This window comes from Larus michahellis, chromosome 10 (genome assembly GCF_964199755.1).
Source record: "Larus michahellis chromosome 10, bLarMic1.1, whole genome shotgun sequence".
Taxonomy (NCBI): Eukaryota; Metazoa; Chordata; class Aves; order Charadriiformes; family Laridae; genus Larus; species Larus michahellis.
This window is the reverse complement of record NC_133905.1, coordinates 16,856,371-16,884,282: the sequence shown is the minus strand read 5'-3', so window position 1 is coordinate 16,884,282 and position 27,912 is coordinate 16,856,371. Positions and strand designations below refer to the sequence as shown.

General features: G+C 64.7%; 1 protein-coding gene across 2 annotated transcripts; it reads left to right on the top strand.

Moving 5' to 3' along the window:
• The first annotated feature begins 1,118 nt into the window (after positions 1-1,118).
• Positions 1,119-24,756, top strand: LOC141749411 (semaphorin-3F-like). 2 transcript variants are annotated; one of them, XM_074602837.1, is made up of 19 exons: positions 1,119-1,276; positions 4,380-4,552; positions 13,543-13,703; positions 13,866-13,928; positions 14,542-14,661; positions 16,030-16,110; positions 18,175-18,268; positions 18,673-18,792; positions 20,088-20,227; positions 20,307-20,421; positions 20,625-20,694; positions 20,818-20,962; positions 21,079-21,301; positions 22,183-22,271; positions 22,610-22,651; positions 22,896-23,053; positions 23,133-23,200; positions 24,056-24,189; positions 24,284-24,756. In XM_074602837.1, exons 2-19 carry the CDS (start codon positions 4,441-4,443, stop codon positions 24,692-24,694), a joined length of 2,346 nt encoding a protein of 781 aa, XP_074458938.1. In that variant the 5' UTR covers positions 1,119-1,276; positions 4,380-4,440; the 3' UTR covers positions 24,695-24,756. The 2 variants fall into 2 exon arrangements, with proteins under 2 accessions (XP_074458938.1, XP_074458937.1); XM_074602836.1 differs by lacking the exon at positions 16,030-16,110 and having other exon boundaries at positions 1,136-1,276.
• Positions 24,757-27,912: the final 3,156 nt, after the last annotated feature.

Genomic DNA, 27,912 nt, shown 5'->3' with positions numbered 1-27,912 from the left:
GACAGGACGTCTGAGGCCAAGGGGGAAGGTTTTGCTAGAGTGGGGGGCCTGGGGCCAAGCTCTGTGGTGCTTGCAGGGGGATCGTACCATAGCTAGGGGTGGAGGCAGCTCCTGCCTTTGCAGGCAGCACCGCAGAGGTCCCCAGCCTGGTGGGAGCAGAGCAGGGGACTAAGGCACGTGCCTGGCATCTGACGGGCTCCAAGGTGCCCAGCTTGGGGCAGGACGGATCAGGACAGAGCTACGGGGCTCAGCTGCACAGCGCCTGCCAGTCCCTGCCTTGGAGGGAAGCGTGCCATGGTGTGCAGGGGAAATGGTGCCGGACAAGGATCAGCCAGGGGCCAGCAGACCCTGGAGCAGAGGGATACCGAGGGAATGGTGCTGGGCAGGGATCAGCCAGGGGCCAGCAGGTCTCAGTGCAGGGGTACCCAGGGGAATGGTCCTGGGGAGGGATACCCCAAGGGGCAGCAGATCCTGGAGCAGAGGGATGCTGGGAGCCCGCAGCAGGGCTGGGATCACCTGTGTCCCCTGGGCTGAGGGTCGGGGGTCACCGGACGGGGGCGGGGGGGCTATAACCGGGGTGGGGGGTGGCAGAAGGAGCGAGGTGGGGCCGGGGGAAGGAGCCCCGCTCCCTGCCCAAGGAGTTGCCGTGTGTGGGAGGCGTTTTCTCTCTGGAGCCGGAGCTCTCACAAAGCCACCGGCTCTCCCGGGCTCGGCTCCCCGTTGCCTCCCGCCGCCCCGGGCCGCCCCCCGCCGCCCGCCTCGGCAGACAAAGGCAGGACGCGGCGCTTCTTTATCCGCTCCCTCGCCGGGGCCGGCGGGAAGGTGCTGACCACCGGAGCCCAACCGAGCCGCTTACCGCCCCGCACGGCGCCGGGGGGACCACCGGCACGGAGCAACAAAAGGCCGGAGGTGAGCGGGGAGGGGGAGGCGCCGGGGCTCGAACCGGCGGCCCCGGGGCGGTGGGTGGGGCTGAGAGGGCGTGGCTATGCAAATGAGACCCCTCCTCGGCGGCGGCGAACGCAGGGGCTGCGGCGCCCGGCGGGGCAGGGCCGCCGCCGCCGCCGCTGGCCCCGCCCCCGCCCCGCCCCTCCCCCCCCCCCCCCCCCCCCCCGCCCCGCCGCCGCTCCACGGGCCGGGGCCGCGGCGGCAGTCGAGATGGCGGGGGGCCGCGGGTGCCCGGCGCGGCGCTGAGCCCCGCCGCCCTCCGCGCACACACACCTCCCCCCCCCTTCCCACACCCCACCCCGCCTCAGCCGCCGCCGGGACCCCCGCAGAGGTAAGGGCGGGCGGAGGAGGGGGGGGTCCGGCGTTGCCGGGGGGGCGCCCCGGAAAAACTTTCCGCCGTTCGGAACTCGTGTGTGTGTGTGTGTGTGTGTGTGTCCCCGCTCCGCGCCGCGCTGCAACTTGCAGGTGGGGGGGTGTGTTGGTGGCTCCTGTGCTGGGACCCCTGCCCCGAGCTGGCAGCGACACCGGGGGCTTTGCAGAACCCCGCGCCTCGCAGGGGGGCAATACCCCCACACACACCCGGCAATACCGAGGTGTGGGGGGGGATGTCTCTGCCGGTCCCCCCACCCCCGGGAGCCCGCGGCTGGGCGGGCGCCCCCCGGTCCCGCGGGGGGACGGTCCCTGGGGGCAGGGTGCAGGCAGGGACGGAGGCTGGCAGGGAGCTAGGGGGGCGAGGGGCTGTGGCAGTGTGGGTGCCCCCCAAGGGAGAGGGTGCTCAGGGTGGGGGGGACACACCAGAGCCCCCTCCCCCCGCCCAGCACCGTGGAGTGGGTGGCATGGGGCAACCGAAGCCCACCCCGGTGGGACCCCGAGCCCCAGGTGGGGGGGGGGGGGGGAGGGCCGGGGAGCAGGGGACAGGGGGCTCTCCCTGGGGACAGGCCAGGCGTGCCGGCGCTGCAAAGTTGTGCAAAGTTATTCCCCGGGCGCGAGAGGCCGCGGCGGACCATTAGCGTTATTATTTTATTTTATTTCTTATTTATTCCCCCTCCGCCCCGGGTGGGGGGCGTCGCGCATTGGGGCGCCGTGGGCAGCCTCCCCTCCCGCTGCCCATCCTGCCTGCATTTCTTTTTCCCTCCCAAAACGTTTCCTGCTCCCAAGGCTCGCTCCGGAGGCCGCTGGGACCGGGAGTGCGGGCAGCCCTACCCTCAAACCCCCCTCTGCACTCCCCCTCCCTGTACCCCCTCTGCCCCGGTGTCTCGGCCCCCTCCCATAGGAGTTCCTATTCCAGCCAGGAAAACCTTTCCTTAATTGCTTCGGCTCGGCGCGCTCGGTTGACCGGCCTGGGGAGGGGGGATAAAGCCGAGTGGGATTTTGATCTTCCAGCGGCAGCACCAGCAATGGCCAAACTTTAATTCCCTAAAAAAAAACCCACCCCCCAAACCCCAGCCAGCCCGGGTGCTGGCGGGGGGGAGGAACGTGGCCGCTCTCCCCTGGAGTTTCCAGTTTCCCTGGAGCGCAGATGACCCTGGAAATAGAGATTTCCCGGCCAAGGTGCGCTCCAATGGGCCGTTTCCCCTTTTTGCTTCCTTGGAATTTGCCTTTCCCGGCCAGGCCTGGGTGCCCCCTGCTCCCCGCCGGCCCTTTCCCCCCCTCCTCGCCCTGCGCTCACTGCGCTCCCCTCCTCTCCCTCTTTTCCTTTGTTTGCCATCTCGCTCCCTGTCTCTGACGCGTACGCCGCTCCATCCAAATGCAATAGTGGGATTTGCCAGAATTATTTCCTAAAGCTGCCGGGGAGAGGGGGGGAGGTTTGGATGGAAGGGGGGGGTGGGTATTTAACTGCAACCAACTGGAGTTTTGGCTGGTGGAGGGACTGGGGGGCTCGGGCTGTCCCGGCCGGGCTGATGGGAAGGGCAGAGCCTGGGAATGGGTGGGAGAAGGGTGGGGGCAGCCTGGAAAGGGACCGAATGCCAGTACAATGGAGCAGAGCTTGTGTGTGCAGGGGGAGAGGAGCAAATCGAAATATTTACTGACTCCAAAGGCAAGAGCGAGGGGGGCGGGGGGGAAATGGAGCCCCAGGGACCAGCGGTGCCACCGCGCTCCAGGTCTTGCCCGGCCGCCCGAGGGAGTGCATCGCTGGAGGGGCTGTGGTGGCACCCCCTTGGCCACCCCATTTGCACACCCGCTGGTGACAATGCTGCTGCCCTTGTCCCACTTGGGGCTGGCGTCGCGGGTACCCCCCTTGCAGCTCAGCATCCCTCTCCAGGGATTCCCCGAAGGGTTCCCCGCCATCCCCCTGGCGCCTTTCTGTGTGCCCGTCCCCCGTGGGGCTGTGCGGTGGCAGCTGGCAGAGCCGTGGAGGGCACATCCCCGTGGGGGTGGCACAGTGGGGACCCCCCGGTGCCGTATGCTGGGTGGCAGCTCCATCCCCACGGCGCAGAGCGCCTTCGGCTGGGCTGGCCAGGCGCTCCCTCATGCCCGAGCCCACCCGGGTACCACGGGGCAGCACATCCCACCCTGGGTGTGAAGCTCCCTGGGGACACGAGGGGCTTCCCACCACGGGCCTCCTCCCGAATCCTGCCCCGAGACTCCTGGAGCTCCCCGGGAGGGGGGACCCGGGCCCAAGGTGATGGTCCCTTTCCAGCAGGGGCAGGGGGGCATGCCGGGGGCACTGCGCGCCGTGCTGTGCCGTGCCGTGCCGGGGTGCGTGTGTGGCTTGCTGGAGGCAGCTTGGCGGACTCCGCTGAGTGCCGGAGCCCCAGGGAGTCCAGCTGCCTGGCACACAGGCAGGGCTTTTTTTTTTTTCCTTTTTCTTCCTCTTTTATTTATGAAAAAAAAAAAAATCCCTTTTTTTTTTTTTTTTTTTTTTGTACGTTCTTGGAATAATGAAGTCCAGATTTCCTTCATGTTGGAAAGATTTGATCCCGGCTCTGCTCGCTGTGGCTTTGCCGGGGGCTGGGAGGAGGTGGGGGGGGGGGGGGGGGGCGGGAATGGGAGAGGGCTGGGGATGGGACCCCTCTGGGTGCTGTGGCGGGGGGAGCCAGCCTGGCGGGGTGGGGATGCTGCAGGCTCGGGGCGGGGGGGGGGGGCGGACGGGGAGGGATGCTCCTCACCTGGGCAAGGCTCGCCAGTTTGGGTGGAGGAGCGCGCTGCTGCGGTGCTCGCCACCGCGCTCGCCTCGCCCTGCGCGCTCGGCTGGGCACCCGAGGAGGTGAGGCTGGGCACCCCCCGATTCCTCCTGCCCCCACCCCCCCAGCCTGCTCAGTGGGGTTCAGCTGAGCACTCCCCCTCTGCAAGGCTGGCTCCCAGCTCTCCCCGGAGGATGCTGCGTGCCAGCGGGTGATGAAGAGCGGGATGTGGGGGGCTTGTCCCCCCCCTCTGGGGGTGCAGTGGGTGCAGAAAACTGATGTCCTTCCCCCCTGTGCCCTCCTTGGCAGGCTTGGCAGCCCCCCCCACCCCGGACTCCCCTCGACCTCGGTGCCCCGGTGTGTGCCCACCATGCCCGTGGTGGGTGTCCTCCTGTGGGCCACCCTGCTGACTCTGGGCTGGCGGGCCGCCCACGCCAAGGACCACGGCGTCGCCACCCCCAGGGTGCAGCTCTCCTTCAAAGGTAAGAGCCCGGCGGAGGGGGTCGGGGAGCGGGGTGGGACCCTAAGAAGGTGGAGGAGACCAAGGGCACCCCGATCCAGGCTGCTCCTCCTCGCCCAGAGCGCGGGATGCGGGGGGGGCATCAGCAGGCTGCACCCTCAGAAAGCTCCGTGGGGATCTGTACCGTGTCTGAGCTTCCAGTCTGCCCCCTGCTCCCAGTCTGGGGGGGGCTGGTTGCCTGCCCAGTCCCCCCAGTACGCTTCCTCTCGCGTGTGGGTGGCTCCCTCCATCTGGCAAAGCCGGGTGCTGAGGTGTGGGGAGCCCCCCCGCAGTAGCCCCTTGAGTCCAGACAGCAGCTTGACGCTGCCCTGACCCCCCCCCAGCTGGTATTAGCACCTGGGAGCTGGCAGGGAGCCGGCAAGAGGCAGGAGGGGAGGATGCCTGGTTGGGGGGGCAGGGGGGGGGAAGAAGGGGCTTAACCCTTTGGTACCGGGGCTGCCCAACCCACCCAGCTGGCTCTGGGAGCTGTGGGGGGGACCCCGGGGTAAGCTTTGGGGTGGAGGGGTTGACCAAAATAACATCGGAGCTGCTCCTGCTGTGGGGATGCTGAGGGGGGGGCAGGATGGGGGGCAATGAGTCAGGGCTTGGGGTTGGAAACCTGGAGGAGCGGAACAAAAATTGCCCCTGCCGGCAATGGTGTATTTGATGTTGCCATTGCCCTAGTGCTGGCTGCCCGCTGGGATGCATCCCAGCGTTGGGACGCGTGTCGGGAGGGTGACAGGCGCGCGGAGCCTCGCATCTGCCCTGCCTTGGGGTCCCGGGGGAGGCGAGATGCCGTGGGAGAGCGGGGGCCATGCTGCCTGCGCCCCTGCGCCACCGTCCCACCGTGCCTCTGCCCTCCGGTCACACTCCGAATGGGCAAACCCAGGATGCGGTGGCAGAGCCCACGGTGAGCACGGCGGCTCCGGGCTGGCAGAGCCTGGCAGGAGGGGCTCGGGGCGGGGGGTGCTGATGGCAAGTGTGGTACAGGCAGGATGAGCCGCTGGTGCTAAGGGCTGGTCTCGACAGGAAAAATGGCTGGTATGAAGAGGCAGGGGACAAGTCCAGGCTGGAAAGGAGCGAGCAGTTCCTCCCGGCACGGCAGGCGCCGTTTTCCTCTCTGAAAGGTGGTTTCGGAGGATTTTGGGGGCTGCGGGGCGCTTCGGCTGCTGCCGTTTGCCACCCAGGGATGCGTCTCTTGCCCTGGCTTGGAGCATCCCTTCCTCGTGGCCAAGGCGACGGGAGGCTCCGGCAAAGTCCTGGCACCCGGCGCCTGCCGCCCCGGCGAGGTGTGTGTTAACGCCTGTGGCCATCCCGCAGCTGCGGGGAGTGGGATTAACTCCGGATAAGCATGGTTAGGCCTGCTGTGCCGCGGGGTGGGGGCTGGTTTGGGGTTGGTTTTTTGGCTGGGTGGAGCAGAAGTCCCTGGCCATGCCCCAGGGACCCGGGAGTGTCACCAAGCGCCTGTGTTGGGATCACCGGTCCTTCTCCCTCCTGCCTGGGGTGGCCTGACAGGGCTCCCCGTGCCCTCGCTGCCTGCAGAGGGGCTTTGTGGTGGGAAAAGGGCCAGTTCACACTTGCACATGGAGAAGAAATGCCATCGGTGTGCCGGATGCAAGCATGCCGGGATCAGGAAGGCATGCACTCGCCCCTTCCCTGCCCATGCTCTCGCAGCAGTGGCAGCGGAGAATTAGCCCAGGGTCTTCCTCGAGGGCCAGCCGGGAGCCGCACGCCGAGCTGCTGGTAAGAGCCTTCCCCACGTTGATACTGTGCCCGCAGCCTCCTCGAAGCCGTGGGGCCGTGAGATGTGGGGTGGCAGCGGCACTTCCCGGCCAGCCCCAGCCCCTTCTCTTGCTTGAGGAGCTGAGGCTGCTACCCAAATTCCTGGCCCCAAATGCCCCAGGGCAGCTGAGCAGGCAGCGGAGCTGAATGTGATGGGAGCTGGGCACTGGTGTGATGAATTGAGGTGGGCTCTGCTGGCAGGGACACGGCCGTGGCACCGCTGGGGGGGACCTGGTGGCCATTGGTGTGGGCATGGCTGGAGGGATGACGCTGGGGCTGGGGTGCAGGTCCCCACCACCAGCATCCCTCTGGCTGAAGCATCCCCATGGGATGGGACGGAGGTGGCCATGGCCTGGAGCTGGTGCCCGGCGGGGTGCCGGGGAAGGAGCTGTGCTGGCGGGAGCTGCATGTCCCTGTGTGTTTGTGTCATCCCGCCCCCCCCCCGGCGCCTCGCCTGGGCCGCGCTGCCTGGAGCCCCGCCAGCCCCGGGAGCGTCTCGGGGTTTGTTTGCCTTTGCTTGTTATCGCGCGCCGGAGGTTTGTCGCAGCTCCCCGGGGCCTGCGTCATCCTCCACGGAGCCCCATCGTCTCAGAGAGCTTTAAAAAAAAAATTAGATATATATATATATAAAATAACGAAGCAATAGGAAAGGGGTTGGAGCCAAGCTCCTTCCCCCCCTGGTGCAGGGTGATGGGCTGGACAGGGTCAACCCCCGGTCCTCCCCCCTCCCCATCCCGTGACCCCCGTGGTCCCTGTCCGTCTGTCCTCCCTCTCAAGGCTTTCCTGTCCATGTGTCGGCAGGAGGAAGGTGACCGGCACGGAAAGAACAGCGCTGGGAGCGGCTCCGGCTCCGCTCCCTTTTGCCAACAGCCTCTTCCCAGATCCCAGCCTGGTGCTGGCCAGAAATAGGGTGGATATTTTTAATCATCTCCTTGCTAACAGTTCCCCCCCGCCTTCTCTCTCCCGTACACATCCTGCGGCCCCCTCTCCTCCGGACCTTCCTCCGTGCCGGGGGGCTCGGGCACTGGGGGAGGGTTGGCTGCCCAACCGGTGCTTTCCCCACGAGGATGCAGGAGGTGATGATGATGATGATGGTGATTCATCCCTCCGTGTCCTGCTCCCTGTCCGGCGTGGGAAAAGCGTGCGGGAAGGAAGGGTGGGCTCTGGCCCCCCATCACTGCGGGAAGCCCTCAGGGTCAGGGCTCTTCGGTGGGGCTTCAAAGGGGGAGCCGCCGCCCCCCCCCCCTCCCCGCCCCCCCAGCCCTGCTGCGACGGGAACAGCCATGCCGGCACCTCTCGGAAAAGCTGCGGCAGAGGTCCAGCCGGGGGGGGGGGGGCAGCCCTGGCTGGGAGGGGCCGAGTGAGAGGCAGGGCAGTTCCTGTGGAGCGGGGGGGGGAGAAAAATCACTTTAAAAAGAATAAATCAAGCGGTGGAGTCTCCTCTTGGCGATGCCGCCAGCCCCCTGCGTGACCATGCTCCTCCTGCCTCAGTTTCCCCTCCTGCCCCGCTGGCATTTCGGCTGGCGGCCGGGGGACATCGGCACGTTTGATCCGGGGCTGGGGGTGGCAGATGGCTGGAGAGGAGCCCGGCCAGGGGACTGTGTCCCCGGGGGCCACCCTGGCGCCCTCCTAAGCTGCTGCAGCTGTGGGCACCGCTCGGCGACAGCGGGCTGGGATAAACATGGGGGGGACATGGGGGGGATGCGCAGGCAGGGCCAAGGGCTTGGGGACAGCCAGCCCTGGGGACGTGCTGGGAGAGCTGGTGCCATCGGTCCCCACCCCGGTGTGGGTTGGGGGGGTTTGTGCCCGGACCCCTTGAAGGTGGGGGACACACCACGGTACCCTCTCCCATGCCCTGGGGGGCGGGGACGTGGGGCTGAGCCCCCCCTAAGAGGATTTCTCTGGCTGGGGCGGTGGGGAGCTGTGGCAGGACCCCCCCACCCGCTGGGACCGGCTGCCGCTGGGGCTGAGCCCCCTGGGCTCCGGCTGCAAAGATCCGTAAGCTCCTTAATCCTTGTTCCCTCCCCCCCCAACCCTAAAAAAAAAAAAACCAACCCGTGTGACTTCAGCCCCCCCATCCAGTAGCTAATAAGCTCGTTATCCCTCAAATTAGCGACGCTCCTTCTGGAGCAGCACAGTCAGCGTGGCCATTCCTGGATCCTGATGTGTGTGTGTCACCCCCCACACCGGCTCCAGAGCCACCAGCCCCTGCCAAGGGGGCGGGTAGGGACCCCCCCAGCTCAGCCCTTTGCTTTTGCAGGGATTAAAGTGTTTTTTTCCGAAGCCGGGCTTCTTCCCGAGAGGGTTTTCCTGCTGCTGGAGCATCCACTGGCCCAGCTCCCCGTGGGGACCGGGGTGACGGCTGCCGAGTGATGCTCGGTGGGGACGGGGTCCCCCCTGCCGGCGATGCTCGCTGGGACACATCCCCCCCACCCTGCGAGCACTTGGGGCAGGCTGGCCGGGGGATGAATCAGCGGTTTCGCCTGAAAAAATGTGGTTTTTCTTTTTTTCTTTTTGTTTTTTTGGCCCGTGCCCAACTGGCCTGGCGGTGATGGTGGCCGGGGCGGTGCGGGGGAGGAGGGGGGGGAGCACCCGGCTGGCCCCGCTTTTATCCCAAGGGATTTGACCCGGGTGGCCATGGCACCTGTCCCCTGCTGGGGGGAGCAGGGGCTGGCATGGGGCGATGCTCCCAGGGAGGGAGCTGGGGATGGCCCAGGGCGGGAGGAAAGCGGCGAGCGGGAGCTGGAGCCATTTCATCTCCCGAACCCCCCAGCAAGGCGGCTTCGGTTTCCTCCCACCTGTGAATCGGTTAAATGGGAAAAGAGCTTGGCTGGGGGCCACGGAAACTCTCTTATTACATGTAATTAGCTTAATTACATCATAAATAACCCATCAAGGGGTAGCGGAGTGACGCTCAAACAAATAAGCAATTCTGCTTTCATCGGTCGACCCACCCAGCTCTTTGATCAGCCCCAATAACAACAAATGCTTTAAACAGGCGGGGGGGACGCATCCAGCCCCCCCATCCCTCTCCCAGCATCACTCCCCATCCCTCCCCTCTGCTGGGTACCCAGAAACCCACATCCCGGATTTCCAGCAGGGGGAAAAAAAAAAAATAAAAAATTAGGGAGGAGCATCCCCAAAATTTGGGGCATGCTTTAAATTTGTGTGGGATAAAACGTTCCGGGCTGGAGCTGGGATTTATCCCTGCTGGGCCGGGCTCCCCTGGGATCAGCGCCGGGCTTCTCCATCGGCATTTGGAGTGAATTCATTCACCCCCATGCAAAGAAAGGGCTCCCAAAAGGCGCTGCCGCCGCCAGCCGAGGGGGGGGAGAGCGGTTATTGAATATAAACACGCCGTGTAATTTACATACTAATTATGTTGAATGCGCTACAAGCCCATAATTAGAAACTAATTAGGTGAGAGCGCCTGTAATTGGTTTTGGGGGGGGTACAGCGATGGTGCACCTGGGGAGGTGACGGGCTCGGGTCCTAATGGCATTAACTCTTTGTGCTGGCACCCTGGTGATGCCTGGGGGGGGGTCGGGGGAATTTGGGGGGCTGGGGTGAGCAGCACCCCGGGATGCATGATCTTTTTGGGTTCCCCCCCCCCTCCAAAATCTCGCCCATGCTTTGGAGATCAGTGGCAGTCTGCGTGTCGGTGGGCGACGATGGGCAGGGAGCGCTCATCCCTGCCCCGTGGGGACGGTGGTGGCAGCCAGCAAGGGCTGACGTGTGGGCAGCTGCCGGAGCTGCGAATTCCGCCCGGATTTGGCATTCTAAGGGGGAATTTGGCTTTGCAGAGCGTGTAATTGGGCGGTGCCGCTCACCACCATCATGGGGCAGAGCCCAGCATCGCCCCACGTTGCCAGCCAAGGGGCTGAGGGGCTCCTGGCCGCCGGCATCGCTCAAGAGCACGGAGTAATTAAATCTCAACGCCCAAGGCCACCAAACGATGCTGGGGAGGCAAGTTGCTGGGGAGGGACTCGGTGGGGATTCCGTGGGATGCTGTGAGGGGATGATCCCCAGGGTGGCCACCCCGGCTGCGATGCCGGGTGGCTCCTGGCTCCGGTGCTGGGCAATTAAAATGGGATTAGGCTCCCTGCCAGCCGGGGAAGCTCCGCTGGTAGTGGGGCTGGCGGTGGGGATGTGGGAGGCAATACGCTCATCAGTGCGCATCCGCTAACGAGCCGGCTTCTCCAGCCCTGGGGGACACCCCACCGCCCCGCTCCGTCCCCTGGGCCCCCCCCTGGCTGCTGGGGGCAGGTTTGGGGGCGCGAAGGCAGGGGATTAGGCGGGAGGGCGGGAGGGTGGCGGTTCGGGAGGTCAGAGGTTGGGGCGGGGGCTCGCCCCCCTGCTCCGTCCCCTTTGGAGAGGGCGTCACGGGGCAGCGGGTCCGTCACCGCCCCGCTTTGGGGGTGCCCCTCTGATCACTGGGGCGTGGGGGGCTGAATGGCACCCCCGGCGAGGCGGGTGACGGGGCCCTTTGTGCTGCTGGCCCCATCCCCTGCTGAGCCCTGGGGTTGTCCATCCCAATGGATGTGGGGTATTTGTGACTGTCGCTGGCACAGGACCCTCCTGCCATGCGTGGGACTGATGGTGTCCCGCTCCAGCTGGGAGTGGGATGACGGGACTGTGTCCGCTGGAGAGGTTGGATATGGCATCCCTGGGCCAGGCAGTGATGGCAGATGTAGGGCTGTCCCACATGAGATCTCCCACATGGTTTAACCGCCATCCCCAGCTCTGCCCGCACCGGGGTTGTCTCTGCCCCAGGGGTGATGGACAGTGGGTTCCCAGCACCGGTGGCAACCTCTCCTGCTCCTCCGCCTGCATCACCCCCTGCCGGAGCCGCTCTGCCCTTTCCTGGGCACACACACAGACACTGCACAGGCAGCCACTGGCCACGGGGCAGGCAGGGACTGGTCCCAGTGTGCCACAGGACAGGCAGGGGACACCGCGGGTGGCAGGCAAGCCAGCACTGGCAGCAGGGAGCATCTGGAGCCCAGATGGGAGAGGCAGGAGGAGGAGCGTGCTGGGGCCGGGGGGCAGCCCCCCACCCTTCATGCAGCCCCACCCCACCTCTGCCGTGGCAGGGGGCACCCCCAAACCCCACTGTGCTCGTGCCGTCCATCCAGCCCCAGCGGGCAGGCAGGCGGACCCCTGGGCTGGGGGGAGGTTGATGTCACGTCCCGTGACGCCGTTTCCCGCAGTGTGTCCCGGGGGGGCAGAGGGGGTTCCGCCCTGTGGTGCCCAGCACGTACTGGCCTCGCCGCTGTGGTGCCGGGTGGGCTGTGGGTGTCCTGCTGTGGGGCTGGGGACCAGGGAGCACCGCTGCTGGCCGCAGGACGGAGATGGTGACACCGGGTAGCATGGATCTGGCCACGTCTGGGCAACCCTCTGCCCTCCGTGGTGTGGGCTCCCATGGAGACCCCCCCTTTTTCCCGGGCTAACAGGAGGGTGGGTGCCCACCCTGCCCCGGAGGTGCTTGCTCCCCCTGCCAGCTCCCCATCCCACCCCCTGGATGACAAGCAGGGGGGTCCCCGAGGCTGTGCACCCACCCCATCCCTCCTGCTCCCCACAGAGGGCAGACCCCCATGTCCCCAGGGTGCCTAGGATGGGAAGGGACCCTGGGGACACTCGTGGGTCATTGCCAGCCCCGCTGTGGGGCTGGGAGGCGGGAGGTCGGGGTGATCTGCAGGCACTTGGCATCCCAGCTGGGAACAGCAGCTGGCCGCTGGAGCCCTGCCCGGCCCTGCCTGGAAGCCGGCGTGCTCCTTCCCGCTACTGACCTGCGGGACCGTCCTCTGCTCCCGCTGGGAAAGGGGGGACCCCAGGGGGCTGCCCCAGCCCCAAACCAGCCCCAGCACCTGTGTGGAGGGACAAACTGTGGGGTGAGGATGCTCATGGGGGTGTCATCCAAGGGGGTGACGCTTTGGGTGGGAAGGTGGCATCTGATGGCTGTTGGTGGCATCCAAAAGGGTGACACCTCCAAAGGGGTGGCACCTCCACAGGGGTGGCATTTGGGGCAGATGGCATCCAATGGAAGTGGCATCCAATGTCTAGGGGTGACATCCAAAGGGGGTAACAATTCCAAAGGGGATGGCATCCAAGGCAGATCGTGTCCCATGGAGGCGGCATCGGATGGCTGTTGGTGGCATCCAGAGAGAGTGGCACCTCCAGAGGGAGCGGCACCTCCAAAGGGGGTGGCATCTGGGGCAGATGTCATCCCATGGAGGTGGCATCTCATGGCTGAGGATGTCATCCAAAGGGGGTGACATCTGCAAAGGGGGTGGCAGCTGGGGAAGATGACGTCCAGTGGGCGTGGCACCTGATGCCTGAGAGTGGTATCTGATGGCCGTTGGTGGCATCCAAAGGGATGGCACCTCCAAAGGGGTGGCACTTGCAAAGTTGGTGGCATCCCTGGCAGATTGGTGTCCCATGGGGGTAAGGTCTTCTGTGTCGCTCATGCCTTGGCCCCTGCTGCGTGGTCCTTGGCACCGGCCCACATCATCTGCAGCACTTCTGCCTTCCATCTGGCTGCCTCATTGCACTTGTGAATATTCATGACCCTCATTATCCTCTTTCACTCATTGCTCCCACACTCGAGCTAAAAATAACTTCCCAAGGGGGGATGGGGTGCGCAGGGTGGGGGAGTCCCCTCGCTGGGAGCTGCCTCCTTGGGGTCCCAGCTCTTCCATCCAAGGAGCCAGTGGCCTGGATGGGACACGGGGACCATGATGAAGGGGGACCGGTGCAGGAGAGGGGTGATGCCGGAGGTTTGAGGAGCTGTGGGCTCTTGGATGGGATGCATTGGAGCCACCCCTTTCCTCCCCCATCTCAGTGGGGTGATGGGTCTCCTGAGCTCAGGTCCTGCTGCCCCCTCCCCTGCCCACTCTTGGTTCTTCCAACCATCCGTGAGCATCTCCGTCATTGCCCCATGTCCCACGTAGAGGTGTCAGCATCATGGTGCTCATGGAGGGGGAAGTAGGCACCATGGGGCTGGAAGGTGGGCACCATGACCTGGAAGGTGGGTTCCATGGCCTGAAAGATGGGCACCATGACCTGGAAGGTGCCCACCTCCTCTCACAGGAGGTCCTGCAGCTGGGACCAGGCTTGGACTCAGGGGCAGGGGTGGCACTGGGGAAGGCGGGGGTCCCCAGGGTGCTGATGCGTGCCCCTTTGCCCCTGCAGAGCTGAAGGCGACGGGCACGGCGCACTTCTTCAACTTCCTCCTCAACTCCAGCGACTACCGCATCCTGCTGAAAGACGAGGACCACGACCGCATGTACGTGGGCAGCAAGGACTACGTCCTCTCGCTAGACCTCCACGACATCAACCGCGAGCCCCTCATTGTAAGCTGCCATCGCAGGGCATGGGTGGAAGGGGGACAACTGGGCACACAGGCGGGCATTTCGGGTATTGGGGCAAGAGCTCGATGAGCATCACTGGTGCCAGTGGGGAAGAGGTTGGGCTGGGTGGGAACCCTGGTCTCCCCTGGACTGGTGTCTCTGCAGATCCATTGGCCCGCGTCCCAGCAGAGGATTGAGGAGTGCATCCTGTCGGGCAAGAACAGCAACGTGAGTGGCTACCACGAACCCTCTTCTGGTAGGGGTGGGGGGGCTGGTGCCCAGCACTGGAGGGGGATTTATGTCCTTACGTCCTACCCTGGAACCCTGGAAATCCCCTGGGTCCCCTGTAGCGCAGCAGCATCTGCAGCCAGTGGCACTCCAAGGTGTTGCGGTGTCCTGCCACCCCTTCTGTCCCAGCCACACAGAGTCTCATGGGCAAGCAGGAGGCTGAGATCCCCACACTGCATCCTCCTGGCAGCCAGGGCTGGGCCCTGCAGCCTGCCAGCTCATGCCCCATGGCAACACATGACCCATACCAACCCATAACCTATGCCATCACATGACCCATACCAACCCATGACCCATGCCATCACATGATCCATACCAACCCATGACCCACGTCAACCTATGGTCCCATGCCATGTCCCATGCCAGCCCATGCCCCATACCAGCCTCCCACCTTCCTGTCTCCTTGGCCTGTTTTCTCCCTTCCCCAGCTCCTGCCCCATGCCAGGGGGCTGGACCCTGTGGTGCCCACCCCAGCATGGGTGCTGGCAGGCGGTGGGAAGGGGGGTGCCCCTGTCCCCTTGCTGGGATTGGCACCCCCTCCTCTGCTTCCCAGGGGGAGTGTGGCAACTTCATCCGCCTGATCCAGCCCTGGAACCGGACCCACCTGTACGTGTGCGGCACTGGTGCCTACAACCCCATCTGCGCCTTCGTCAACCGCGGGCGCAAAGCCCAGGTGAGGGGCGGGAGGGACGGGGGGGACTGATCCAGTGCCCAACCCGGTGGTGCCGGCACAGCTGCTGTAGGTCTGCGGTGGGGGGTGGGAGGGTGGTGCAGCAAGGCTCGGCTCTGCCTGCTGGTGCGGGGAGGTCTGGGGGGGCAGAGGGCCGGGGGGCAGCAGCGGGCTGACGGGTGATCGTGGCTAACGGTGCTGTGCTGCCGAGTGGGGCTGAGCCATCTTCGCAGACCGAGGACTTCTCTTCACCCTGACGTCGGCTTCCAGGCGACGTGCCCTCCAACCCTGCTGGCTGCGGCCACCGTTGGATCTCTGCCGGGGCGAGGGACATGTCTCCCCCTGGTTTCCCACCTGCCTCTGGGCTGTTGAGCCCCTTGCTACGGATGTGGAGGATGCCCGGCACCACGCCAGCACCGGTGTTGCACAGGGAGAACCATGGCAGGGACTGTGCTGGCCGTGTCGGAGATTTCCCTGGATGGATGTCACCCGGCCCTGAGGACCATGGTGCGCAGCAAGAAGGTGGCATCAAAGCCGCACGCCACTGGGCTGGATGTACGACAGAGGAGCGCTTTCGGGACAGCCCTGGGAGGGAGCCAGTCTCTGCAAGTAGCAGCGCGGGTGTCCCGGGGGATGTCCATCCCCCCACCCCGGGGTGGCAGGTCCTGGGCTGTGTCCTCTCGGAGCAAGCTGGGTGCCGTGAGCCAAGGGAGGAGCACGGCGCTGGACGTGGAGGACGGGGGTCTGCCTCAGTCCCCCAAGCCCGGCAGGGGCACTGAGAGAGGTGGATGGTGCTCGGGCCACTCCGGATTGGGACCAGATTGGTACTGGATTGGGACCGGATTAGAACTGGACTGGGCAGTGTCAGCATTTGAGGACCAGGGGTGCCAGTGCAATTGAGGACAGCATTGTGTGTCCCCTCCGGTGGAGGCAGTAGTGGTGTGTCAGGGACAGGGGGTCCTGGTGACCCCTGCGGTGCCGGTAGCTTCCCCAGTGCCGCAGCTCGGCACTGGGACATTGCTGCTATCCACGGGGTGCTGCCAGCTGGGTGACAGGTGCCAGCATTGTGTCCCCAGGCAAGAACACAACCTGTCTGTCTGTGGGTAGCCACCTCTCTGCTCTCTCCTGCCCCACGCCGGGGCACCCTGGTTCTGCCGGAGAGAGCTGGATCCATCCTGGAGAAGCTCCTGCTGGAGGCCAGCCCAGCCCAGAGCATCCACGGAGCCCCACCAGCACCACCCCGGGGACCGCGGCTCTGCTGCTCCATAGGCATCCATCACCCCAGCTCTTGGTGTCCCCCCGCCCGCCCCCACCCCGGGGGGTCCTTGCTCCCCACCGGCGCTAACTCTCTGCCCTGCTCCTTTTCCCCAGGGGTTTCCGCCGAGCCAGCCGGGAGGCCGGGAAAGCAGATCCACCGACAGCCCCCTCAGCCCAAGACCAGCACAAAGCAAGGTGGGAACCAGTCTGGGAGCCCGCCGCAGCCGTGCCCACCTCTCCCCCGGGCCACAACGGAGCCGCGGGCTCCTTCTCCTTCCCACCAGCATGTTTCCAACCCCTGGGCCGGGCGCCCCGTGCCATGGGCATCCCCGCCATGTCCTCCCCTCTCGGCACAGCATCTTCCAGCCACCGGCCTGGCATCTCTGCTCTCTTTCTTTCACTAACTCCTTCCTCCCAGGCCGTGCACGGGTCCCCTGCAGGGGACACTGTCAGGGACGGTGGATCCCCATGCCCCGCTGCCAGCTTTTCCCAGCTCCGGGCTTTCTGTGTCCGTTGGAAGCGGGGCCACATGTCGGCAGAGCCGTGGGGCTCTGGATAGTTCAGGGGAGGATGCCGAGGCGATGTGCAGGAGGTGTTTTGGTAGGGTCTACAAAAACATCGCTGAGCCGCTGCTTCGCCCTGCCCCGGGAGGGGCTTGTGTCATCCCAGTGGGCAAGCGGGCTCCGGGAGGCGATGGCATCCCCAGCTTCTGGGGACACCCAGCATCCAGCCCGCCCTGACAGTGTCACCCCCCCGAGTCTCTCCCCTCCAGACTAATGTGGGTCGGTGCATGGGCTGGGGAGTGTGTGGGGTGCGGGCACCCCATGGCAGCCTGTCCCTCTGTGTCCCCTGGCCCCTCTACTGTGAGGGTGGGTGGTAGGAGGGCAGAGGGCAATGCTTGGCTGCGAGCATCTCCCCAGCTTCGGGCAGCTTCTGCTACCAGTTTCCCCAGTGGGGAAGCACTGTTGCCATTTCAGCCCCATCAGGACCCCCCATTCTTCCCTCCCTGATGGATCTGGCCCCCAGCATCCGCAGGGAGAAGCTCCCTAGCGAGGCTCCCTGTGCCCCAAGGAGGGGCTTCCTGGGGACTACCGTCACCGGCTCTCTGGCAGCTCCGATGCGGTTCAAGACACGTTAGCCGAACGGCAGTGGCTTGCCCGGTTGGGAGGGTGAAGTGGTGTGGCCAGTTTGGCCAGCTCAGGAGCAGGGCCGGCACCGAGCAGAGGAGTTTGTGATGGTGACGGTGGCGCAGGCAGCACAGTGCTGCCATGGGGATGGCGGAAGTGTGGCTGCGCCCGTCTCTGGGGTAAGGATGCCCCAGGAGGAGCTGGCATGGGGATGCCCTCCGGTGGGAGGTGTCCTCACATGGTGAGCATCCCGGCTCCCTGCCCCTCCTGCCCTTCCCGCAGCCAGGGGCTCTGCCAGGACCCTCCTCACCTGTCAACAGAGGGTGGCCGCCACTGTCTCCATTGCCCCTGTGTCAAAGCCAGGGCACGGCCAGCAGACAGCTCTGCCAGCCTGATTTCGTTGCTTGAGGTCCTCCATGCTGCCATGCTTAGTGCTGTCTCCAGGGGTCTGTACACCGGGCTGAGGGGTGACCTGGCTGCCCCCAGCCGGCACCAGCAGAGGGTTTTGCGTGCGTCTCTGGAGACAGTGTTGGTCTGGCCCCGAGCCTGGGATGTGTGATGGAGCTGGGGATGGCCACAGGGAAGGCAAAGGCTCCTAACAACATGGGGCAGGTCCCCTGGAGTAGGCACAGCATCTCACTGCGATGCCACCCCGGCGGTGCCTGCTGGAAAATGGGTCTTGGCAAGAAGACCATGGCGGGTCTGGCAGCCGAGCTGTGCCGAGCTGTGCCGTGGGCCATATCCTGCCTTCTGAAGCTGCTGGAACTGCGTGACCTGGAGCCGGCCAAGTGGTGATGTATGGCGTGGCCAGCCAGAGCCAAGAGGTGGTCGGAGGGAGATGTTTGCCCAGAAGCGGGCCTGGGGCATGGATGTCCCGTTTCAGCCTGGTGGCTCAGCCAAGTCTCCAAGCAGTGGAGGGCATGGAGGAGCACTCATCAACATTGGAGGAGTAGCTTGCAGGGGCTTCAGCTTCTCAGGAGACCTGCAGACCCCTGGTGTGGTCCATCCACATCTGTCCTCACTGCTGGACTCCATCCTGGAGGAGGCTGCCTCTCCTGGTGAGCTTTAGAAGGTGCCACAGGGATGAAGAGGTGAAAGTCTAACCAGCTGCTTGGTTTGCTTCCTTTTTTAGGATTATATCTTCTACCTGGAGCCGGACAAGCTGGAGTCGGGCAAGGGGAAGTGCTCCTACGACCCCAAAGTAGACACCGTCTCTGTGTTAATAAGTGAGTCCTGTAGCTCCCCGGGGACAGCGCTGCCTGTGTTGAGCAGAAGGAGCATGCAGGCAAGATGGGACAACTCCCACTGTCTTCCTGCATTGCCCAAATATCCCCAAGGAGTCGAGTTCCTGCCCCTGCCACTCCTGCCCACTCCAGCTGCAGGTGGCTGGGCACCCAGGATGCCTGGTCCTTACGCACCTGGTCCTTGGGCACCTGGCCCAGCAGAGGTGGAAGTCTTGGTTACAGACCAGTGCCAACCTCCCGAGCTCTCTGGGATGGCCACAGGCAGTGGGCCTTTGTTGCCTGGTGGCTACCGGCTGGAGCTGGGACTGGATGCAGCCTGGGGCAGTGGGAGAAGGTGGGTGGATGGGACGAGGTGGGGGTCTCCAGCTGATCTCTGCCCTCTGCAGATGAAGAGCTCTACGCTGGCGTCTACATTGACTTCATGGGCACGGACGCAGCCATCTTCCGCACCATGGGCAAGCAGACAGCCATGAGGACAGACCAGTACAATTCACGCTGGCTCAATGGTGAGTTCGGGTGTCATTGGCCCAGGTTCCTTGGGAACCCCACGGCTCCGGCCCTAGAGACGAGACCCATCATGTCATACTGTGTCCTTCTCCCAGGACAGAGACAGTAGCCAGCACAGGCAGGTGGATGGATGGTGGTGTGGGATGGATGGGTGGTGGTGTGGGATGGGTAGGTGGGCGGACAGATGGATGGACAGTTGATGGATGGACACATGATGGATAGACAGATGATGGATGGATGGATGGATGGATGGATGGATGGATGGATGGATGAATTGATTGGTGTATGATGGATGGATGGACGGATGGATGGATGGGGGATAGATGAATGGATGGGATGGATGGATGGATGGATGGATAGATGAATTGATTGGTGTATGATGGATGGATGGACAGACGGAAGGATGGGGGATGGATGAATGGATGGGATGGAAGGAAGGGAGGAAGGGAGGAAGGGAGGAAGGAAGGAAGGAAGGAAGGAAGGAAGGAAGGAAGGAAGGAAGGAAGGAAGGAAGGAAGGAAGGAAGGAAGGAAGGAAGGAAGGAAGGAAGGAAGGAAGGAAGGAAGGAAGGAAGGAAGGAAGGAAGGAAGGAAGGAAGGAAGGAAGGAAATCTAGGCAGAATAGCAGAGAGATAGCTGTGTGGAACATGGTGACAGACATGCTGGGAGCTTTGCTGGGTGGTGGGAGCAGTCAGCTGGTGAGAGAAGAGGCTGGCTCTGCCAGAGTCTGTGCATGGGTTTCTGCAGGGCTTGAGATGTCAACCATGTCGCCTGCAATCAGTGACCCCGAGCACTCATCCTGCCCCCCTCGGAGCACCCCTGCCTGTGGGGCGGCAGCTGAGTAAACAGAGCAGAGCAGATGGGCTGATCCTGCCGGGCCGGGGAGGCGGCAGGGCGGTAACCCGAAGAGGGGGAGCTGTCAGCGCAGGCTGGGCACCGGCTGATGGATGGCAGGGAGAAGCTTCCTGAGAAGCTTCCAGGCTGTGTGGTTCCTCCCCAGGGGGAAAAGACCCGTTCCCACCGCCCTGCTCATGAATATGCTGGAGCCCTCCACCCTGTGGACCTCAGGGATGCTCCCAGGGATGCTTCGAGCCCCTCCTAGGGCACCAATGGTCACCAGAGAGACTCAGATCCTCAGCCCACCTCTGGAGCTCTGGTTCAGATCCGGCGCTTGCCCTGGTGGAAGTGCTTTCCCAGGAGTGGGGCCGTGCCAAAGGAGAGGGGGTCTCAGCATTGCGCTGCGGCATGGGGCAGGAGTGCTGCTGGGCTGACAGTGCCGTGCCATGCCATTCCAGACCCGGCCTTCGTCCGTGCCCAGCTCATCCCCGACAGCAGCGAGAGGAACGACGACAAGCTCTACTTCTTCTTCCGAGAGAAGTCGGCTGATGCCCCGCTGAGCCCCGGCATCTATTCCCGCATTGGGCGCATCTGTCTGGTAGGTGGAGGGGTGGGGGGATGGGGAGGGGAGCGGGGGCGGGCAGGCAGAGCTGAGCATGGGGGTCCCTCCGTTGCAGAACGACGACGGGGGCCACTGCTGCCTCGTGAACAAGTGGAGCACCTTCCTGAAGGCCCGGCTCGTTTGTTCTGTGCCGGGACCCGACGGGATCGAAACACACTTTGACGAGCTCCGTGAGTGGGGGAGATGGGGGCCAGGGGCCTTCTGCACCCCTTGGGGGCTTGGGGGTCACCCTGGGGAGGGCTGGGGACCCCGTTGCTGCCCCCCACCTCTTACCTCTCCCACGCGGAGCTGCTGCCCACCCTGCCCCAGAGTCCCTGGGCACAAGGTGGGTCTCGCCTCCCCCATGGTGACACCCCCATCTTTCTGTCCCAAGAGGACGTCTTCATCCAGCAGACTCAGGACACCAAGAACCCTGTTATCTACGCTGTGTTCTCCGCTTCGGGGTGAGTGATGACCCTCCCGGCACGGAGCAGTGGAGGGGGGTCCCCAGCTGGGTGGGGGTCTCAGTGATGCCTCTGTGGCGGGCAGCGCCAAGCCAGAGGGTGGCAGCGGGTCCTTCCTCCCAGGTCGGTCTTCAAAGGCTCTGCTGTCTGTGTCTACTCCATGGCCGACATCCGCATGGTCTTCAACGGGCCCTTCGCGCACAAAGAGGGACCCAACTACCAGTGGATGCCCTACACGGGCAAGATGCCCTACCCCCGGCCGGGCACCGTAAGTACCCCCCAGGCACACACGGGGAGGTGAGCCGGCACCTGCGGGGCAGACGGCACCCTCGGACCCATGTCCGGATACCGGGTCATGGAGCGCTGGTGACGTTTGTGCCACAGTGCCCTGGGGGGACCTTCACCCCATCCATGAAGTCAACCAAGGACTACCCTGACGAAGTGATCAACTTCATGCGCGCACACCCGCTGATGTACCATGCCGTCTACCCCACCCACCGCCAGCCACTGGTGGTCCGCACCAACGTCAACTACCGCTTCACCACCGTGGCCGTCGACCAGGTGGATGCGGCAGACGGGCGCTATGAGGTGCTTTTCCTGGGCACAGGTACCCACGCCGCGCACCGCGGGGAACGCAGCATGCTCCGGCGCGGCCCCGGAGGGCACGGGCACCACCAGGGCTGGCCAGAACACGGTGCCCTCTGCCATGCTGGAGCCAGGCGAGGGGCTGAGACCCACCCCCCCGAGATCCCTGCCCCTCCTCGAGGCTGCAGCCTCGTCCTTCCCCTGCCCCAGTGCCCAACCCACCATCCAGCCTGGTCCTTCCCCTGCCCTGGTGCCCATCCCACCATCCAGCCTGGTCCTTCCCCTTGCCCAGTTCCCGTACCCAGGGCCGGCGATCCAGCATGATACCTGCCATCCTAGGGATGCCACCATCCAGGCTGGTTCCTGACCCATCCCAGGGGCCCCACCATCCAGCCTCATCCTTTCCCGACCCCAGTGTCCATCCTATGGGCTCTGCTCTCATGGAACCTCATGCTTCCCATTGCCCATCCCAAGCCCACCGTCATCCAGCCTCGTGCTTCCCCTGCCCGATTGCCCATCCTAGAGGCACCAGCATCCTGCCCTGTCCTTCCTCAGTCCCAGTGCCCATCCTGGGGGCACTGTTGCCCAGCCTGGTGCTTCCCCTGCTCTAACATGCATCCCAGAGCCTCCATGATCCATCTTGGACCTTCCCCTGTCCTGCTGCCTGTTCCCAGCTGCTGTTCTCACCCTGCCTTGGGTGGTGGCAGTCCCTAGCCACATGTGGTGACCTGAGCTGACGTGCCGCACCCCAGGCACAGCTGCCCGCTGTGGCAGGAGAGAGATGGGGATGGGCTTGGGGGGTCCTTCCACCCCCCAGCTCCAGAAGGGACCCCCTTCCCAGGAGGGGAGGGCGTAGATGCCCAGGTGTGGTACTGAGCACCCGGGCACTGTGGTGTCTTGCAGATCGGGGAACCGTGCAGAAGGTGATCGTGCTCCCCCGGGATGACATGGAGACGGAGGAGCTCATGCTGGAGGAGATTGAGGTGTTCAAGGTAAGGGCTGGTCTGTCCTCCACCTTCTGCTGAGCGTCCTCAGCCCAGCCAACCAGCCCCTTGAGACACCAGCTGGCTTCTTGGGACATAAACCTTCCCCTTGGGACATCAGCCAGCCCCTTGGGACACCAGTCAGCTCCTTGGGACACCAGCCACCCCTTGGCTGGCTCTGGAGGGACCCCAAGCATTGGTTGTCTTGCCTGCTGTCCCCTCGCAGCTCCCCCTGCCCACCCCTGTCCACCCCAGCTGCCTGGGGGTGTGCGGGGTGCCCACCCTGGGGCTGCAGTGCCAGGGCAGGTAGTCGCCCCTTCATCTCCTTTGCTCCTGCTCCCGTCTAGGTGCCGGCACCCATCAAGACGATGACCATCTCCTCCAAGAGGGTGAGTCATGGTGCGTGGCGAGGGGCCAGGAAAATCCTACATGTGCCCAGCCGTGGCACTGCCCAGTGTCACCACAGCACCAGAGTGGCTGGCAGGGAGGCACGCGGGTGGCCACAGGGCAAGCTGAGTGGTTCTGGTGTCTCGGCCGGTCCCAGTACCAGGAGGCTGCAGCTCATTCTGGGGGGCTCCTTGCAGGGTGGGGACGAGATAGCATCTCACCTGTCCTCTTTGTCCCCCCCAACAGCAACAGTTGTACGTGTCCTCGGCCGTAGGGGTGACCCACCTGGCCCTGCACCGCTGCGACGTGTATGGGGAAGCCTGTGCCGACTGCTGCCTGGCCCGCGACCCCTACTGCGCCTGGGACGGCAGCGCCTGCACCCGCTACTCTGCCTCCTCCAAGAGGTACGGGGGGCCGGGGGGGAGCGGGAGGGAGGGACCCTCCGGCCCCAGGCTCCCCCATTCACCTCCCACCTCCCCACAGGAGGAGCCGACGGCAGGACGTCCGGCACGGCAACCCCATTCGCCAGTGCCGAGGCTACAACTCCAACGGTGAGTGGGGTCTGGGGCACAGCCCCATGGCACTGGGGGGGAGCTGGGGGGTGTCCTGAGGGCAGGGAGTAGGAGGGTGTGAGCAGCAGCCAGAGGGGGACATGGGTGGATGGATGCACCATCCAGCCCTAGTGGGCTGATGGTTGTGTAGGTGGATATATGTGAGGAGAGTGAGGATGGATGGATGGATAGATGAATGGATGGAAGGAAGGAAGGAAGGATGGATACATTGGACAGGAGGATGAACATGGATGAGTAGATACAATGTGGATGAGGATGAGCGCCTATGGGTGGGTGGGTGGATGGATGGATGGGTGGATGAATGGATGGATTGATGGGTGAATGGATACATTAGAGACGAGTATGAACGTGGGTGGGTGGGTGGATGGGTGGATACATTGGGGATGGAACATGGATGGACAGATGGATATGTTGGGGAGGAGAACAAGTAGATTTGGACAGGTGGGCAGAGGGATGGATGGGTACAGTGGGGGAAGGATGACCACAAATTGATGGGTGTGTAGATGAATAAGTGGGTGGATGAGTGGATGGGTACTTCAGAGGAAGATGAACATGTGTGGGTGGGTGGGTGGGCGGGTGGATGGATGGATGGATGGATGGATGGATGGATGGATGGATGGACGGACAAACGGATGGATGGATGGACACCCCTGTGGAAGCATGGCTCCACTAGAGGAGGAGCACACTTGCTGGGTGACTGGGGAGCAGGCAGACCCATGGCTGGAGGAGGACAGGAGCTCTCCCTTGGAGAGCAGGTGGGCTGTGCAGGAGGGCAGTGGGGCAGGGGCACGGAGTAGCGCGTGTGACCCGGCTGCCCGTGTCCCGCCCCTGCAGCTAACAAGAACACGGTGGAGGCCGTGCAGTACGGGGTGGAGGGCAGCACCGCCTTCCTGGAGTGCCAGCCCCGCTCCCCCCAGGCCAGCATCAAGTGGCTGCTGCAGAAGGACAACAGCGACCGGCGGAAAGAGGTAGGGCAGGGTGCTGCACCGGGGGTGCCGGGGGACCCCAGGGGAGGCCAGGCACCAGCCGGCTGAGCCTTGCCACGTTTCCCCCCCCCACCAGCTGCGAGTGGAGGGCCGGGTGCTGCGGACGGAGCAGGGCTTGCTGCTGCGCGCCCTCCAGCTCGCTGACAGTGGCCTCTACTCCTGCACCGCCACCGAGAACAACTTCAAGCACACGGTGACCAAGGTGCAGCTCCGCGTCCTCAGCGGCCGTGCCGTCCACGCCATGCTGGTCCAGGCCGAGACTCCCCCCGGCCTGCCAGGCGCCCCCACTCCCCGCTACCAGGACCTGCTGCAGCTCCTCACCCAGCCTGAAATGGGACTGCTGGACCAGTACTGCCAGGGCTACTGGCGGCACATGGCTGCTAGCCCCCCCCAGCCGCTGGCTGGCCTCAAAGCCAAGGAGCAGCAGGACCAGAAGAAGCCTCGGAACCGCCGGAATCACCAGCCAGAGACCTACGGGCCTACATGAAACCATCATCAGGGACTTTGCTAGCACAGTGGTCTATTTTTCCCCCCTTTTAATATTAAAAATATCTATAAATAAATAAATATATATATATATATACACATCCACGCACACACGCACGCAGACACACGCACTCCCCCCCTCCCACAGGAGATGGTATTTATTTGTAGGTTGTACGTAGTCACTGGGGTGATGTGACCCCTCCTCCCATCCCCGGGGAGGCGCGGGGACCCCTGGTGTGACCGCGGCCATCATCCCTGTCTTCCCCCCTGCCCTGAGACCCCAGGATCATGGTGTGTGGGGACTGAAGGGCACCGCGGCTGCTGTTTCCCCCCGGCTGGGGCACAGCACCGCAGCAGGGGCCAGAGGTGCTGGGTCCTGGCATGGGATGGGGGTGATGCCCTGGGGAGGGGGACAAACCCCAGCCAGGGGGGACGAGGCAGGGGCAGGGGGAGAGGTGGTGCTGGACAAGGTCTGCTCCCCTGCAACGTGGGCATGGCCCTCACACCTTCCTGCCTCAGTTTCCCCACCCAGTTATCCAGAAGCAAGTGCTTTCCATGGGGAAGCTGCAGACCACCAGGCAAAGCTAGAAGAAGCGGGCTGTGGAGCTTGGTGGGGGGGAGACAGGAGCCTCAAGAAAAGACCCAGGTGTCCAGGCCACGGTGGGGGCTCGGCCAGGGTCTTTGGGTGGGGAAGGGAAGGAGAAGGGGTTCTGCCAGGGTAAAACTTCAGGCAGCTGCTGGCGCTCACTGGCACCGGCACCCCTGGGCATTTGGGGCACTCAGACCATCAGCTGCCCCCTCAGGGCACCCCAGTGGTTGCGGGGGGGGTTGTAAATAGTTGTACATGGGGAGCGCAGGGGCGGCCAGGGCCAAGCAAGTGCCCCCCCCCGCCCAGCCCCCAAATAAACGCTGGCTTTGGGACGGACACGGGCGCCTGCGTGTGCTCTGTCGGGGACGGGGAGCAGGCACTGGGGGCTGCGCTGCCGCCTGGGCCCAGCACATAATCCCCTTAACTCTCCCCCGAGCCCTGCTGGGGGGGGCAAGGGCTGGGCTGGAGTCCAGTGGGGAGCTGGGGGGAGCCTGGGGGAGCACTGGGAACACTGGGAAGCCAGGGCACTGGGTGCTGGGGGGTGGGCACCGGGCAGGACAAGGGGGCACGGGGAGGCGGCAGCACTGCCTGAGTGTTAGGGGTATGCTGGGCTGGGCTGGCAGCCAGTACTGGGTGTTACCGGAGGCATTGGGAGCACTCAAGAGTCAGTACTGGGGGCACTGGGGGGAAAGTACTGGGGTTTGGTACTGGGAGCCAGTACTTGGTTGTACTGGGGCCATGGGGTGTGGAGGGGTGTCTCTACAGGGGACGCTGCTGGTGGCAATGGGCAATACTGGGCTGTACTGGGGGCACTCTGGTCAGTACTGGGGCAATGAGGGTAGTACCAGGCTCCTGGGAGGCACTGGTGTTGGTGCTGGGGCATCCTGGGCCATACTGGGGACAGTACTGGGGACACTGGAAGTTGGTACTGGGGGCACTGGAGGCATTCAGAGTCAGTATTGGGGGCACTGGGAGAAGTACTGGGGCATTAGGGTTTGGTACTGGGAGCCGGTACTCGGTGGTACTGGGGGCACGGGGCAGAGGAGTGGTACTGGGTCCTGTAGGGCGTCACTATGTGTGAGGTACTGGGCTGTACTGGGGACACCCTGGTGAGTGCTGGGGACACTCTGGTCGGCACTGGGGCAATGGAGGCGGTACTGTGCTCCTCCGGGCAGTCCCGGGAGGGTGCTGGGGTCGGTGCTGGGAGGTCGTGGGCTATGGGGGGATTAGCCCTGGGCACGCTGGGGTCGGTGCGGGGCTATACTGGGGCTGTACTGGGTCCGCCCTGGGTCTGTGCTGGGTCCGTTCGCCCCCTGGCGGCCCAGCGCGGCGCTGCAGGAGCCCCTCGGTGCCGGCGGGACGACAGGGGGGCACTGGGCTGTACTGGGGACACGTGGAGGAGCCCTGGCAGTGCCTGGGGACACTGGGGGCGAGGGCGTGGGGACACAGAGGGGTTACTGGGGTGTCCCTGGGGACACTAGGTCTTACTGGGGTGGACACGATGGCAATGGGGGGGGTGAGGACACGGGAGGGGGGAACTGGTGGCCTAAGGACGCTGGGGAGGGGCACTGAGGGGCCTGGGGACATTGCGGGGGTCACTGCGGTTGGTGTGGGAGCACAGGAGTGGCACCGGGGTGCCCTTGGACATTAGGCAGCTTGGGGGGGGCGGAGCATGACCTGAGGACACTGCAGGGGCAGGAATGAGATTGCTTGGGGCACAGGTGGGATACTGGGATTTCTCCTTGGGATACTGAAGAGTGTTAACTGAGGAGGGGCTTGAAGACCCTGGGTAGGGGGGGTACTTGGGTGCCCCTGGGGACATTGTGCAGGTGTTGCTGGAGGGGCCTGGGGACACTCCAGGGAGTGATACTGGGCTGGCCTGGTGACACTGGGAGTGTACTGGTGGGTGGCTGGGGGCACTGGTGGAAGGTCCTGGAAGGGGCCCTGGAGACACAAGGTGGGGTGACTGGGGCTGGCATTTAATGACTAGGCGGGTGTCCCTGCGGACAAGTGGGCACAGGGTCCTGGGGACACTGGGATTGCTTACTGGGGGCGTTTGTGGGCACTGGTTCAGAGCAGGGGGATGACCGTTGTGAGCTGCAGGCAACAGGGACATTTCCACCCACTGCCCCCAACCCCTGCCAGACCCCAGCAGAGCCCCCCAGCACCAACCACCCAGGGTCCACAACAGAGCCGGAGCCAGGTGGGGGGTCCCACACCCCCAGGGCTGGCTGGGTCACTGTCCCCAGCCCCAGGGTGGGGGCAAAGCAGGGGGCTGGCCATCCTTGCCCCCCACCCCCTGGCAGAAGCGCTGACGCTGGAGCCGTGGGATTGCTGAGCTCAGCCCGCTGCAGATTTAAGGGGGTTTATCCAGGGAGGGCGAAGGCAGGGGGAGGGGGCCCCAGCTTAAGCCGCGGGTGCTGAGCGCAGCACCCTGCTGGGTGGCCCCCCGGGAACCTTGTCCCTGTCCTTGGCCCACATTGGGTGGGCGGTGGCGGTGGTGGCAGCAGTGGCAGTCGTCGGCGGGCGCAGGGAGGCGAGCGCTGGAGGCGGCGGGGGGCTGGAGCTCGGTTCCCATCCTGGTGCTGACCTCCAAGGAACGGGTGAGCCGCAGGGCCGTGGGTCCGAGG